The sequence below is a fragment of the Oncorhynchus masou genome, chromosome 27 (genome assembly GCF_036934945.1).
Source record: "Oncorhynchus masou masou isolate Uvic2021 chromosome 27, UVic_Omas_1.1, whole genome shotgun sequence".
NCBI classification, from domain to species: Eukaryota; Metazoa; Chordata; class Actinopteri; order Salmoniformes; family Salmonidae; genus Oncorhynchus; species Oncorhynchus masou.
In genome coordinates, this window is record NC_088238.1 from 54,438,193 (window position 1) to 54,454,642 (window position 16,450).

The following is a 16,450-nucleotide window of genomic DNA, read 5'->3' on the forward strand; positions in this document are numbered from 1 at the left end:
TGCATCTAATTGATTCATTGATTGACTAATTGATCACTAATCATGGTCATGTGCCTCAGCATAGCTGGATATCTACATATTTATGCAACATGCATAATATAGAATACATTTCTGTGTGCACTTACCTTCAAAACATACATGTACAGCACCTACAGATCTTACATAAATGGATAGACAATGTAATGTACACAATGTTATTTGTTTAATTCAACTTCATTACGTTGAACAGTGTATGCATGACGCATGTGGCAATTTGTATACACATGTCATACATAATATGGAATTGATGCTTTAGCTTCACCTTTTGTAGTCATAGTCTGAGAAAACAGTACACTACAAATCACCACACTATTGATTGTGAATACCTAAATTAACCACTCTTTGATAAATGTAAAATGTAGATTTGCTAGTGTTTGCTAGTTTTATTTAATTAATTAAATGAATCACTTTCAATTTGCTCCACTCACTCTTCACCAGAGGCTGCATGTCAACTTTCCCCTTTGCTTTGCATGGAAATAACTTGGCTTTACATGAGTGTGTATGTGTGTGTTCCTGTGTCTGGGTATGTGTCAAGTGTGAGAGTTATATTGACTCTTTGGTTTGCTTTAACATTGATCTTTGAATTACTTTTCAATCTCTATTTGAATTTGTTTTAATACACTGTTGCTACTCTTATTATGATTTTCAATTTTCTCTTCAGTTATGTTTGAGAAAGTTTGTATACCTTAGTGCAAGTTAGTTTAAGTTAGTTTAAGTTAGTTTAAGTTAGTGAAAGGAATGGATACAGTCCTCTAAAAGGACCACATGCCCTTCCCTTAAAACAATCCTGTTTTAGAACATATATTTCCTTAAAGGCCCAGTGCAGTCAAAAACGTGATTTCCTTGTGTTTTACCTATATCCACACTATGAGGTTGGAATAATACTGTGGAATTGTGAAAATGATGATCATGCCCTTTTAGTGTAAGAGCTGTTTGAAAAGACCACCTGAAAGTTCCACCTGTTTTTGTGGGATGGCGTTTTGGCCTCCCTGGTGACATCACCAGGCGGTAAATGAATTAACAGACCAATAAAAAAAAATCCAAACCTCTCTGCCAATACAGCTAGTTTTCCGTTTGCCCTTCCTCACTCAGACCACTCGCAGACAGTCTTAGCAACATTCCAGCTATCACTGGCTTTCTCCTCTGAGGACAAAATAGCATTTTTAAACTTGTTTTTTAAAACATGTTTTTCTCTTTCTCTCTGTAGACAATCTTGAGATGTCTGTCTACCTATATGTTGTTATCCCTTTCATTGTTTCCCTGTTTCCTTATCTTTTGTTGATTTGTGGGTGTCTGTTGTTGCTCATCGTTTGTTTGATCGAGTACTTATTTTAGATACGTTTGCGCTTTTGTGTTGTGAGCGTGAATGTTCAGAATATGTGTATAAGCAAGTTATTTCCTGCTCATTTCCTTCCCATCTTTATGATTTAGTTGGCTTTTTGCTTCGCTGCAGTATTTGCCGCCAAAGAACCCCAGTGGATCAAAAGCCCCTTCCTGTGAGACATTCTGTAGATGTCACTGTGACCCTGCTTTACCCTTTGAATCCTGAAAGTTTGCACTATTCCTGTTCCTGTCCTGACCACATTCTCCAATGTCTGTCTCTTTTTCATTTCAATTTCAATTTTTTTTGCACCTTAATTGTCCTCTTGCCAAAATGGAAGATGACGAAGACATTACGTCGACGACAGTCCAGAGAAGAGATCCCGACCTTCTCTCCGATGTGTCTGAGCTGAAACAAGACCTGATCAAAATGACTGCTATCCTAACCACGGAATCCACTGACAAATCCAGTTCTCTGGAAGGGAGCAGTCTGGAGAAAGGGGCTGAGGAGGTTCAGGGCGAGCCGTTTGAAATCATGGAGAAGGTCAAAGAGGATTTGGAGAAAGTGGGCAAGATACTCAGGAGTGGAACATTGGAGGGTGAGGTAGCAGAGGGGGCAGCAATAGCAGACGGAATGTATGAAGAGTGGATCCTCCTCTCAGACTGTGAGATAGAGGAGGCCAAAAAGATGTCTTCCTTAGAACCCCAGGAACCTATTCTACATGAAGTCCGAGTAAACAGAGGGATTCCCAGACCTAAAGCCATCAAAGACGTGTCTGGCATGAACACACACCTGACTGGTGAACTCAAAGAATATCTCCTGGATGTACCTGAGGGCTCCAGTGCAGCAGCTCAGGAGGACGTGGTCCAGGAGAAATTCACAGAGGTCGTCCTGCGCAAAGGCATGAAAAGAACCACAACGACAATAACAACAACAGCTACAATCAAAACTCCTGCTGTTGAACTCAAAAAGCCAGTCAGGAGGAAAGGAAAAGACCAGGAACAGGCGGAGGAATCTACCTATGGGGATGCTCTCCTAAGTGCACCCACAGACCGTAAACCAGTGTCACCTGTGTCCCCAGTAGTTGAGGAGACCCCCATTGGGTCCATAAAAGACAAAGTCAAAGCCCTTCAGCAGAAAGTGGAGGCAGAGCAGAAGGGTCAAAAGCCAACTAGCACCAAACCCTCAAAGGTTGCAGTGGAGAGCAAAATCCCTCAAAGGACCGAAGAAACCACCCTTAAATTGAAACAGAGCCCTGCAAAACAGGACACCGCTAAACAGGGCCACCCTAAGTCCCCCAAAACTGAGTCTGAGAAGCTGCAGGACACTATGTCAGTAAGGGAGCTCATGCGATCCTTCCAAAAGGGGCAGGACCCCTCAAAGAGAAAGTCTGGACTTTTCGAGCTCAAAACCCACACCTCTACAGAGCATGAAACAACAGAATCAGAATTACAGCCCAAACAGTCAAAATCCACTATCAAAGCCACCACAATCCATTACGAACGGGAAGTATCACTGGACGCCATTCCTGGCGAGCACCACAGAGCCAAAGATGAGCAAATTAGCCCACACAGAAAGCATTCCAAAGACTTTGGTGCTGAAATTAAAGCAGAGCTTGAGGACAATCCAGAGTACCAACAGTTTAAGCAGACCTCTGTAGAGGGTAGTCCTGCTGCCCAGTCAGACCTAACTGAAACCGTAGAGTTCCTGAATATTTCCCTCTATGATAGCTCTGATAGTTTGAAACATGAGGGCGTGGCAGACTCCCCCAGTGCCAGCCTGGGTGATGGTAGTCCTCCTCACCTTAGCTCAGAGGATAGCCTGAAACACGAGGGCTTAGCCACCCCTGGAACAAGCCCTGACAGTCTCTCCCTCTCTCCAAAAAATGCTGACCAGTCCACTAAAAACTCAACAGCTGCTACTATAGCTGTCAAAGGTGACAATAAAACCAAGGACAAGTCTGGAGACTCCGGTGTGGGGACCACTGATGACCAGCCATCAACGGAAATGACCCTTCCTGTCTCTCCCAGTGAGGCTGCAGACGACCGCACCACGAGTGAGTCCATATATTTTCAGACGGGCGAGTCTAAGCCATCTAAAACGAGAAAGCTTACAAAGAGAGTTTCAGAGACTTTAGAGAGCTTCCTTAGGGATGAGGAGAGCCCTGTTGACAAGCTAGCATCAGCTGTAGCTATGACCCTTGCTTCTAGTTACTCTACCCAGCATCAAGGAAGCTTAGAATTGAATTTAAAAGACCCAGATACCCTCAGTCCCGACGAATCTTTGACCATAAGCCACAGAGACTCTCTAGACGAGGATAGTCCCCTCATGGAAGACGACTCCTCCCATAGGACCCCAGACTCCATCGAGCCCAGCCCAACAAAGGAATCCCCCTGTTGTGACTCCTTAGAAAGCAGCCCTGTAGAGCAGAAAATGTTCCCTCCCGTTCTAGATCAGCCCAGTGGGTCCTCTAGACACCCAGAACCCACCAAAGCCTCAGACTTCCCCCCAGACATGTTGCGTAGTAGGCTACGCAGGGACCAGGAGGCTAGTGCCAATGATGATGACAGTATCGAGCAGACTTCGCCCCAGATGGAAAGTTCTGGTAAGAGTCCCATCTCCCCCGAAACCCCTAGTTCTGAAGAGGTAAGTTATGAGGTAAACCCCAAAACCCCTGACCACATGTACCTATCTGTGGTGTCCATACCAGCTTTCATCCCCGAATACTCAGAGGAAGAGGATGATGAGGCAGAAGCACAGAGGAAATTCATCCCAGAGGATGAGATGTTTAAAATGTCAGCCCCCAAAAAAACATTTGAGGAAGTGGACCAGGACACCAGAGCCAAAAATAACTCTAGAAAATATACCATTGCCTTGGCAGGTGATGAAGCAGGGGATGATAGCTTCAAAACAGTTGAACTAGAGTCCGCAAATGAGAGTGGGCTCAATAGGGCCAAGGAGACCTCAGAGTTAGCTCTTTCTGTTGAATCCCTTATTAAAGTACAACCTCCCTCTCCTTTTCCAGCAGGTGTGCATGAAGGAATCCACCACACAGAAGCCAAGAGCACAGCTACAATGGTAGCAGTGGAGGGACCTCAATCTGTCTCAGAGCAGCATGTCCCTCAATCAGTTCAGTCACGCAAAGACATGGATGACACGGAAGACAGTTTAGCTAAAACAGTTACCATGTCTTCTAGCTCTGAGGGGGCTGCAAACATAACCGATGAGCAGAAGGAGGAAAGTTTGAGGAAATCAAGGGAAAGCCAGGAGGATGATGGGGGAGGGAAAGAAGCAGATGGAGGCAGTCTGCAGACAGCTGCTGTAAAAGCTCCCTGTCAAATAGAGAGTAATATAACTGACGAAGTGAAAGGAGATCACAGGAGGCACTCAGGAGCTCCTGAGGTAGAAACGTCCTCCACTGCTGTCATTGGACAAGTGAGGGAAACATTCAAACCCGAGATCTGTATCTACGATGACACAGAGGAAGACGATGAGGAAGAGGAACCTCCCAGAACCGAGTCAAAGGGCGTAACCGCCAGAGCAGAGGCAGACCCTTGGAGTGCCATGCGCGAAGACGATGATGCTTTTGCGGCCCGCGTCAAAGAGGAAGAGCAGAAGATCTTGGGTCTGATTGTAGACCGGCAGTCCCAGGGGGCAACCCCGGACACCACCCCAGGAAGGAGCCCCACGGAGGAAAGCACGCCAACCAGCGAGCCCAATCCATTCCTCTTCCAAGAGGGGAAGCTCTTTGAGATGACTCGGAGCGGAGCTATTGACATGACCAAACGGAGCTATGAGGACGAGGGCTTTGCCTTCTTCCAGATAGGCGAGCAGCCCCTAGAGGAGGCGCTAGCTGAACAGGTCAAAGATGAGCCAGGAGATAGAGGAGTCCAAACAGAAAGTGAAATTGGACTCAACCTGACTCTGCAAATAAAAGTGGAGGAAGACGAGGAACAGGCGAAAGATGCTTCAGATCCCACACACCGTGCCTCGACAGAGGACGATCAGAAAGGTAGTGAAGCTGCAGCAGCCTCCCCCTCAAAATCAGATGCTTCTAAATCTAGAATCCCTAGAATGGGTCTTTCTGCCTCAGCTAAGACCACTAAGAAAGACAAAGACCCAGTATCACCAGTGTCTCCTGAAACTGTAGAAGTGAAACCAGACATAATTGTAGAGGAGACCCCCCTAGAGGTAGAAACTAGTTCCCTCGATCCAATGATAACAGATGTTGAGACAGCAGTAACCACTGTCACTCGATCAGTGTACCCAGAACAGGACCAAGAGTCCTCTGACTCCTCTCCAGAGGAGCAGCATTCGGTCATAGAACTCCCCCAAACCACAGAAAAGACCAAAACACCAACTTCTACTGAAAAAGTTCCAAAGATCCCAACTAAAACCCCAGCCAAGGCTGGCCCCCAAAGTCAGATTAGAACTGCTTCCTCCTTTACATCCCCTGCATCCCCCTCTTCAGCTAGTCCTAAAAAAGAGACTCCCGCTTTAGAGTCCAAATCGAGAATACCTGTCAAGGGCAAGGCTATTCCTGTCAAGCCTGAGCCATCAGTTAAACGTACTGAGTCATCCCAGGACGCAAAGCTCAACGTCCCAGTAAAAAAGGACTTGAGGAGAAAGTCTGAGACAGATACAGGTCCCTCTGCTGTACCCAAAACCAAGACGTCGTCTTCCAAAGCCAAGAGCTTCTGTGAGGCAGACAAGTCATCATCTAAAAAGGACATGGGTCGTCCCATGAGCGATGACTACTCCACCAAGCCAAAGTCTGGCTTTGGTTTCCAATCTAGGCTGCCAGTTAGAGGCAAGCTTGGTCAGACATCTCACACTTCCACCCCCGCCAAAGACAAAAGCGAGCCGCGCAAGAAGTCTATAGAGTTTGTCGATACAATTAGTGACGAAGTTACAAAGCTAGTTGAGAGATTTCCTCAGGACGAGAAAAACAAAGAGCAGGAGGCTGCTGTCTCGAATGATGAGAGCAGCGGAATAGACCCTTCTGTCATAGAGAGTGAGACTTTTCCCGAAATACAGTTCCCTGCTTCCGGAGATGTCTATCCCATTAGACCCCTGTGGGATGACCCTGTTGACACGCAGATGCAACGGATTCCCGACGATACAATCAGAAGTCAAGGTACCCCCCCCCTCCTTAAGGGGCTCGTTCTCTCTCTCTCTCTATTGTGCGTTGCTAGCGTGCTAGCCGTAAACGGTGCCGCTTCTCTGTGTCTTGTAGCTAAGGTGACGTGTAACTAAAGACTCTTTGTGGTTGCTTCTGTGGTGTTTGAGCTGTGTCTTGTGTTTGTGGCTGTGTCTCTTTTCTTTTTTCTCTTTTCTTATCTCCAGATTGACTTAGGCAGGGAATCAATTCAATCATTTAAATAATTAAAGGATTGAAGGATCAGTTTTATTTTGATGTCACTGACATAATTTGTCAGATTTAGTATCAAATATATTTTATTAACCAAATTAGGCTGTAGGAGTAAAGCTGAATTATATAAAATGAGAGAAGAAACCACAATCCTTTTTCCTGAGCTGTTACAATGTTGTTGCTGTTGAACTTCTGCAATTTATTTCAATGCCATTTGTTTAAAAAAAATTAGTTTACAGTCCTGAAAATTGCACGGGGATCACTTTTATGGTATTGCTAATCTATGAACCAACATCAAAGTGTAATAAGAAGCTATACACCAAATACATGTCCACTTCAGTTACTGTTAATTATCCACACATACCTTCAAGTAGTTAATCTTATTGCATCACCGAGCACAATAAAGCCAGCGAAGACGTTTTCCTCATGTGCTCAGTTGAAGATAATGTTTTTTTTCTAACGTGAATGTGACTTTGGCTGTCCATCCTTGTGCGGCCAATCCTCTCACGGCTCTCCTGCTGTTGTGGTGGCATTTACAGTAGATTCCCAGGATGAAGCCGAGAGGAAAGAGGAACGGTTGGAAATAATAGCCGACCACCTGGGCTTCAGTTGGACGGGTGAGTGGAACACCAGTCATATCGGTACTCGGTGTCAGAAACGATAATCACTTCCCAGTGATTTTGAAGAATGTTCAAATGAACATTGCGTATTTAACACTGAAAATTGTCCTATAACTGTCTGTGGTTGCTATTCTCAAAAAATGTATATGTTATCTGATCTGCCAGATGTTTCCAGTATTGGATTTCCATCAATCCTTTTTTAAATCACATCATAAAATCTGTCTATTTTCGGGTGTGTTTTCCAGAGCTGGCTCGAGAACTGGAGTTCAGTGAGGAGAAAGTCAATCTAATAAGGCTTGAGAACCCCAATTCACTACAGGACCAAAGCCACGCCCTGCTGAAGCTCTGGACTGACAGGGAGGGTAAAAATGTCACAGGTACGTTGATCTATCCGCTCTTTATTGTATTCAGAATATTCAGTGACATTTAGAATATTTGTCATAGGGGCCTCCCAAGTGGTGCAGTGGTCTAAGGCATCACAGTGCTAGCTGAGCCACGAGAGATCCTGGTTCGAGTCCAGGCTCTGTCACAGCCGGCCGCAACTGGGAGACCCATGGTGCGGCACACAATTGGCCCAGCGTCGTCCGGGTTAGGGCTTGGCCAGCAGGCATGTTCCTGCCCCATCACACATCAGCAACTCGTGGCGGGCTGGGCGCAATGCACGCTGACACGGTTGCCAGGTGTACGGTGTTTCCTTCGACACATTGGTGCAGCTGGTTTCCAGGTTAAGTGGGCATTGTGTCAAGAAGCATTGCAGCTTGGCTGGGTTGTATTTCCCAATGGCTTTACTATGATCATTTTGTCATATTGTTTTCCCACAGAAATATCACTGATCAAAAGACTAACCAAAATCAACAGAATGGACATTGTCCACCTCATCGAAACCAAGATGGTCAAGTCCACCCAGGAGGACACATCACACACCTATGCAGAGATTGAGAGGACCATTGCACTGGATCACAGTGAAGGTACAGTACAGTGTATTAACAAGCGGAATGGAAATGTTCTATGTTGACTGTCATGAGACTGTAAACCTCATGTCATTTTGTGAAACACCATTTTTTTTAAACTATGTCAGAAAGATCACAGGTTAATAACGATGTTCATATTTATGCCTGTCCAGGTTTCTCTGCCCTCCAAGAGGACATAGACAGTCCCCGGCCAGGCAGGCGTACAGACAGCACCCCCAGTGGGCCAGGGTCCAGGCAGGGGCTCCTCGTGGTGTCAGAGGAGGACCTCTCCTCCAGCATTTTGTCACATCACGAGACTTCAGGGCAGGTGGAGACAGACGAATCAGTAACAGGCCTCCTGAGACACGTCCAGAAGGAGAAGCTGCAGAAAGAGATGGATTCGACACAGTAAGTCAGTCGGACAGTATAACAGGGAAGTACTGAGCGAAAGAGAAATTGGTATGGTTAAGAGGTCTTATATTGTTTTGGAGGGTTTGCTGGTTCATACATGTTGTATGGTTGTAGAAACAAACAGTTAATTAAGATATTGATTTGCATTGTTAAAATCTCTCTCTCTGTGATGGAGAGAGATAGAGAGAGTCCGACAGAAAGAGGGACAGACAGAAAGAGGGACCAACAGAAAGAGGGACTTGGGAGACTTCAAAGGGGATTAGATGTTTGACCTTGTTATTGTTTTGTTCCTCAGTTCTGTGGGCGGTACATCAGATACTGGACCGGAGAAGGCTGAGTCACTACATACGGGCACTTTCAAACAAGTAAGTCCCTTCTTCACCTTGTACCGCACCTCCCCCTACCAGCTCACCTCTCACGTCCTAGATCCTGTCTACAAAGGGCCCACCCCTCCCCCCTCGCCCTCTCTATCTGTCAAGCATTCTGAGGACGGGGCACAGGGAGGTGCAGAGTGGGGTGAGGGGTCAACTCAGCCCCCACAGGCTGAAAGCGACAACAAATGGTTGTTGTCACCAACGAGTCACCAACAGTCGCCCACAAGAAGTCGTAGGCGTGTCTGTGAGAGCCGTCCGTTGTCCATGACCGACTTCGAGGACAGTCTGACTGAATGTGACCAGGCCGAGCCAGACTTCAGTGAGCTGTCTGTGGAGCTAAAGCAAACCTCAGAGGACTACACTTACCTCTCCACCACCTCTGTCACTATGACAACGGAACGGGTCACAGAGAACATCAGTATTACAGCCAAGCCTATAAATGTACCACAGTCTACTCAACTGCCTCAGTCTTCTGAGGTGGTACGACCCAAAGAGACACATAAGATATTCTCAAAGGATCATATTGACGAGGTGTCACACAGACTTTACAAAGTCCTGTTTGGGTATGTAGTGAAGTCAACTAGTAAAGGATCCAGGACAACACCAATGGAATTGGATGAAGGAGTGGGTTCTTACAGAGCCAGCCCGGTTTATGCAGAGGATTGCCCTACCTCCATGCCTTTGATTGATGTAGACCAGCCTGAGCTTTACGTCAGACCTGTAGATATCAGTCCCTTGACCCCAGAGTCTATCACCTTTGAGGTGGGTAAGGAATCCCAGACAATAGCTCAAACATCATCTGACGTGTCTAGAACCACTCTCATTTCAGATTCGGTCAAAGTAAAATCCATTGTCAGCACTGCATTAATCCAGATGTCACATGAATCAACTGCTGAGCCCCCAGGAGAGGTGTTAGATCCTCCAGTGGCTGACTCCAGATCAGCCAAATCTGTTATACCGGAGGTAGAGTACAGTTTTGCGGTAACCTTACCTATCACTCAACATAAGCCTTCAAGTCAGGAGGAAGCCTTTGTTACATTCTTATCAGAGTCATTCATGCCTTTGGTGCCAGAATCTACAGCCTCCGAAACTGAAAAAAAGTCTTCATCCCCTGACTCAGGGTCTGAGTATGCTACTAAATTTGTAGTTTCAATGCATGATCGATCGTCTTCGCCAGATTCAGTGACTTCAGATGATAGGTCTGGGTTCCAATCACCTGACTCACCTATACTAGAGTATCGCCCGTCAACACCTGATTCATCCATACTGTTGACTGAGAGTAGAGCCTCATCCCCTGAATCACTGTCATCCGTTACTGAACTTAGGCTTCTTTTGCCTGACTCGTCCATACCTAATTTTAGACCCCTGTCTCCTTTACCATCCCCTGAGATGAAATGGGAAACTGCAAAAGTACCTGCTTATGCCTCTGGACAAATGTTTAGGCCATTGACATCTATGGTTCCAAACAAGGGAGAGTTTACCAGAGCGATATCTCCAGGCAGTGAAAGTAGTTATTGTCGATCTGTTTCACCTGAATCTGTAATTTACGAAGCTGAAGACCGTGCATCGTCTCCTGAATCAGTAATTCTGGAAACAGTGAGGTGGCATTTTTCATCAGATAGACCACTATCTCCTAAAGAGGATTTACAGAAGAGGGTATCATCACCGGAATCTACCGGGTCAGTCAATGAACATAGACCCCTATCCCCTGATTCTCCTGTACCTGAGTTTAGACAGGTGATACCTGAATCGGTTATCTCCACTTCGGGATACAGATCATTCTCACCTGAATCAGAGACTTCAGTGATTTCAGTGACTTTAGAAACTGAATGTATACCATTGGAGGCTTTTGCCTTTTGGCAGAGACCAGACTCACCTGACTCTTCAAGATCAGTAGATGATGATATATTTCTGTCTCAAGATTCACCAATTCCACAATGTTGGCAATCTGAACCCATTGCTTTAGTGACGTTCTGTAGATCATCATCATCCCAGTCTATATTTTCAGATGTCGATTATGAAACTGCACCCTTAGTTTCATTACTTTATAAGGATAGACCTTCATCATCTGAATCAGTAGCATCGATAGATGAGTACAGAGCGCTATCACATGAATCACCTATACCTCAGTTTCGACACTTATTACCCGACTCTATTGTTGATTATAGATCAGATTCATCTAAATCAGTATTGTCAGACACTGAATATGTTCCAATGTCGCTGGAGTCTAGAGCTGCAGCGCATAGATCAGATTCACCTGAAAATGTAGACTTTGAAAAGGAGATCACGTATCCAGCGTTGATCAAATTGGAATCCTCTAAACCCCTTGTTTTTCCACCTGTGACAAAAGCAAAGCTGACACTTGTTCCAGAAAAATTACAATTGGCAGCAGAATCATTTGAAGCCATTAAACCTATCCCTGTAATGTCAGAACCTGCTATTTCAACAGACATGCAAAATATACATCCAGATATACAGCAGTCCCCTGAAAAGGGCAAAAGAAAATTCAATCCATTGTCGGCAAAGACGAAACCCGCAAAAACAATTACATCAAAGTCCGCCAAAATTGATCCAGCATCTGAATCAGAGACCAAAATTCCTGCTGAAATACAATTATCTGAGTCAGCATTACCTTCTACAAACCCACCTCCAACGAAACCTGCGGAAGTTGTAACTGCACCTAAACCAGCACTACCCGAATCTACTAAACGTGAACCTCACAAAGGACAATCAGTACCTGATGTAGCTCAACCTTCAGAAGACCAACACATGCTACTATGCGTGTCACCAATAACTGTAACTGAATCAGGTGTATATGTCCCTGAAAGTCCACCAATCATATTCAAGTACACAGCTCCACCCTTTCTGGAATCTAGTAAACCTGAACCTCTATTAGGTCTATCAGCCACTGGTGACGAGGCTCAACCTCCAGAAGATCAAGACATGGTACTATGCGTGTTGCCAATAACTGTAACTGAATCGGGTATTAATGTCGCTGAAAGTTCACCAATATTAACCGAGTCCTCAACTGCACCATTATTTGAATTTAGTCAAACTGAACCTCAAAAAGGACTATTAGTACCTGCCTTGGCTCAATCTTCATCTGTATCACCATCTGTGTCACCAATAACAGTATCCGAATCAGGGACACATGTCCTTCCATCAGCAATACTAGTGCCAGAGTACAGACTTGTGTATGATGCAGAACTTTGGAAGCTTATCTCTCAAGTAAATGACCCACAGTATGTAGGAGAAACCTACTGTAGTAAAACAGGTGTGTTTGAGTATGCTGGACAAAGAAGAGAGTATGAGGTGACATCGGAACCTGAACGTAAATCGTTATCAAGAGATTCTCCAGCTGAGGAGTATGACTCTAAGCCACTGACACCGGAGTCATTATCAGAGTACAGACCCATGTCATCTTCATCCCTGATGCTGTTGGAGGATATTAAAACAATGTCTCCTGTGTCTACTGGAACAATGAATGAAAATAGGTCATTGTCACCAGATTCCCCCGTACCCAAATATTCACCATTGTTCTGTGAAGCTGTTCAGTTTCATCATAGGTCATCATCACCTGAATCGTTACCAGATGATGAGGTTTCTGAGATATTTGAGTCAAGATTTGTAGCTATTGAAGGTAGACCCTTATCACCTGAGTCGACTGGATCAGTCAGTGAGAATAGCTCACTTTCAAAAGACAAAGACATGGTACCTTGTGTGTCACCAATAACGGTAACTGAATCGGGTGTAGAAGTCCCTGAAAGTCCACCAATAATATTTGAGTCCACAGCCCAATTATTTCCTGAATCATCTAAACCTGAGTGTCAGAAAATACTTTATGTACCTAATTTAGCACAACCTTCAATAGAGCAAGATTTGACGCCATCTATGTCAACAATAACGGTAACTGAATCAGATGTTGATGTCCCAGAAAGTCCACCAATAACATTCGAGTCCACAGCCCAATTATTTCCTGTATCTAGTAAACCTACAGCTCAGAAAGGACTGTCAGTACCTGATTTCGCCCAAACTCCAAAAGAACCATCTTTGTCACCAATAACAGTATTTGAAGAAGGAATACTTGTCATTCCATCAGTCATACGAGTCCCAGTTTACAAACTTAAGTACGATGCAGAGCTTTGGAAGCTGATCTCTCCAATACATGACCCCCATTATGTAGGGGAAACCCCCAAAACTGGCATATTTGAGTATGCTGACAACATCATAGAGTATGTACAGACATCAGAAAGAGAAAGTCAAAGTTCATCAACCGAGGTTACTGAGGAAAGACCACTCACACCTGATTCTGAGTCTGAATATAGGCCTCTCGCAACTGAGTCAGTTAAGATAAAGACTGTTTTGAGATCAGATTCAGCAAAGTCAGGAAAGTCATTGAAAGCATGTCAATCTTTATCTCTGAATTCCCCCATACCCCAATATTCACTATTTTCCCTTGAAACGGCTCAATCCTATCATAGATCATTGTCACCTGAATCAGTATCTGATTCAGATGTTGAAATAGACCCAAAATATTCAATAGCTCTGGGTATTGACATGAGATCATCCTTTCCTGAATCTCTAGGATCTGTCCATGAACATAGACCACTGTCCCCTGACTCTCCTGTACCTCCGCTTAGACAGGTAATACCTGAATCTGTTCTTGGATACAGATCCTCATCGCCTGAATCAGTGACTTCAGAAACCAAATGTATACTTTCTGAGGCTTTTTCCTTTTGGCAGAGACCAGACTCACCTGAGTCAATCGCATCAGATACAGAGGAAAGACCCCTATCACCTGAGTCTTTATCAGAGTATAGAATCATGTCTCCTGAATCAGTCATGCAACTAACAAACAGCAGATCATCATCACCTGAATCTATAGCATCAGTGGATGAGTACAGGTGTCTGTCTCCAGATTCCCCCATGCCTGAGTTTAGACAGGCATTACAAGAATCTATCGTTCCAATGGTTGGATATAGGTCCTCATCCCCTGAATCATTGGCAGATTATGAAACAGAATCTGAAACAGAATACACTCTTTTGATTTCTGAGATTGAAGATAGACCCGACAGTCCCAATTCAACGGCATCAGTAGATGAGTTTAAAGCTCTGTCACCAGACTCCCCAGTACCCAAGTACACACAGCACGAAACTACTACACTAGTGGCATGGAATAGATCAGCATCGCCTGAATTGATATGCTCAGATACGGAATCTGAAATAGAGTTATTCATAGTTGCCTCAATTCTTCTTAAGGATAGATGCTCATCAGCTGAATCAATTGCATCTATAGATGAATGCATGGCATTGTCTCCTGACTCCCCCATACCTCAGTTTAGACAGATGTTACCTGAATCTGCTATTTCAACCATTGGGTACAGGTCATCATCACCCAAATCATTTGCTTCAGATATTGAATATGCACCACTCGTTTCTGAGTCCTTATTTGATGAGGTGAGACCAGACTCACCTGAATCAGTGGCATCAGTTGATGAACATAGACCATTAACATCCGAGGGTCCTGTCCCTGATTATAGGGAGGCGTTACCAACATCTGTATCAATACGGGAATTATCCTCCACTGGATCAGTGTTGTCGGATTCGGAACACTTGATATCAACTGCAGAGTATTTTGCTACTGAACCTACACAATTGTCACCTGAATCGGTAGAATCAAACTGTGGGGAAACAGAGTTGTCAGCCAAAAGTCTCATTCCTGAGCGCGTATTACCATCAGAAATATTGGCACGTGAAGAAACAGACCAGAAATCAATGGCTGGTTCACCTATACCTGGAACAACCATGATGGTGGAAGAATACGATCTTATGTACGATGCACCTGAGTCTTTGCCTGACTGCCAACCCATGTCACCTGCAACATTAGTTTTAAAGGAGGATGTTGGAATATCATCACCCGAATCTGTGGTATTAGAGAAACAAGTTGAGAAGGATAGATCGCTATCCCCTGAGTCAGCTGAATACAGACCCATGTCTCTCGAATCAGCCATGTCAATGGTTGACGTTAGAACATCTTCACCTGAATCAATGCATGAGATGAATGACAACAGGTCGCTTTCTCCAGACTCACAGATCCCTCAGTATACAATATCAGGTGTATCACGAATGGATTCATGTAATGGAGTAATGGAGTATGCCACAATAGAACACAGGTCATCATCACCTGAATCAATGTCTTCTGGCTCTGAGTATGAGCTAATGGCCATATCACCGTCAGCATTAGAGAGTAGGCCATCCTCACCTGATTCCCTAGAATTAGTCGTCAGGAATCGGCGGCTATCGCCTGACTCACCGGTGCCTCAGTTTATGAGGACTTTATCCCAGTACTTCATGGAACCCCTTAGTGATAGAACGTCTTCACCTGAATCAGTGTCATCAGACACTGTTTTCGTAGCCTTACCTCTAGATTATTGGGCCGATGTCCTCCGAAGGCAGTCGTCTCCTGAATCCGGTGAATCAGATGAAGAGTTGAGTTTAGTTATTACAGGTAGAGAAACAATGACATTTAAAGCAGGTACGTTGAGTGATGTGACAACTGTTTTAACGTCTGAGCGTGTCCCATTGTCACCCAAAGAAAAGTCCTTGGGTGTCACTCTGTTGTCAGTCCCCGATAATGAATTTGAAATAGAACAGGGACAAATGAGCACGACAGATCAAGGCTTACCAAGGGTTAGTGGACTAGTAGCAGAAATGGTTACCTCATCTACGGAATGGACACAGACAAAGCATGGTTCAGAGCATGCTGAAACCATCCCAACTCCCCAAGCCACTATTGGTTTGGAAGACGTCAAAAAGGTCCAGAAAGACGTCCCAGTAAGTCAACAACCAGTGAAGGTCCAGGACGGAACTGAGGAAGAAGTAGAGAGCCTGTGCCCCAGTGCTGATACAATAAACACCCAGGAAGACCCACAGAGGGTAAGAGAGAGAGCACGATAAAGCTGACTTGCACGTGCCATGAAATAATGGAATAACTCCCATGCTAATGGAGGATGATAATAACACTGTGTGGTTGAAATGAATGTCTGGATTCTGAAGAATGTTTGTGCAATCACAATAGACTTGGATGGTGTTTGACGTAACTAACCAATTTTGTCTCTTTTGAGATTTAACTAGTAATTTGTGAAAAAGCACAATCTCATTACTGTAACGTCATCTGGCATATCATGTTGGCCTTTAGAATTGCATGGTTTGTTCTCCAATGGTTTGTTTTGAAATTTGTTCTTGCAGTGATTTAAAATATAACATGTTGGTGAAGAAAATGAATCACAAGACCGAGTACTCTATTAGTGTTATGCAGTTTGTTGATGGGATGTCGGTGGTGCATGCTGTAACAACGCATTTCA

At 44.6% G+C, this 16,450-nt stretch overlaps 1 protein-coding gene across 1 annotated transcript in view; it reads left to right on the plus strand.

Annotated features, from left to right (window-relative positions):
- Positions 1 to 16,450, plus strand: part of LOC135516424 (ankyrin-2-like) — a 152,212-nt gene that overhangs the window by 121,739 nt on the left and 14,023 nt on the right. The window contains exons 39-44 of the mRNA XM_064940725.1: positions 1,701 to 6,497; positions 7,271 to 7,348; positions 7,597 to 7,728; positions 8,173 to 8,319; positions 8,475 to 8,709; positions 9,008 to 9,077. Of these exons, the coding sequence (XP_064796797.1) occupies positions 1,701 to 6,497; positions 7,271 to 7,348; positions 7,597 to 7,728; positions 8,173 to 8,319; positions 8,475 to 8,709; positions 9,008 to 9,077 (5,459 nt within the window). The remainder of the gene's footprint in view (positions 1 to 1,700; positions 6,498 to 7,270; positions 7,349 to 7,596; positions 7,729 to 8,172; positions 8,320 to 8,474; positions 8,710 to 9,007; positions 9,078 to 16,450) is intronic.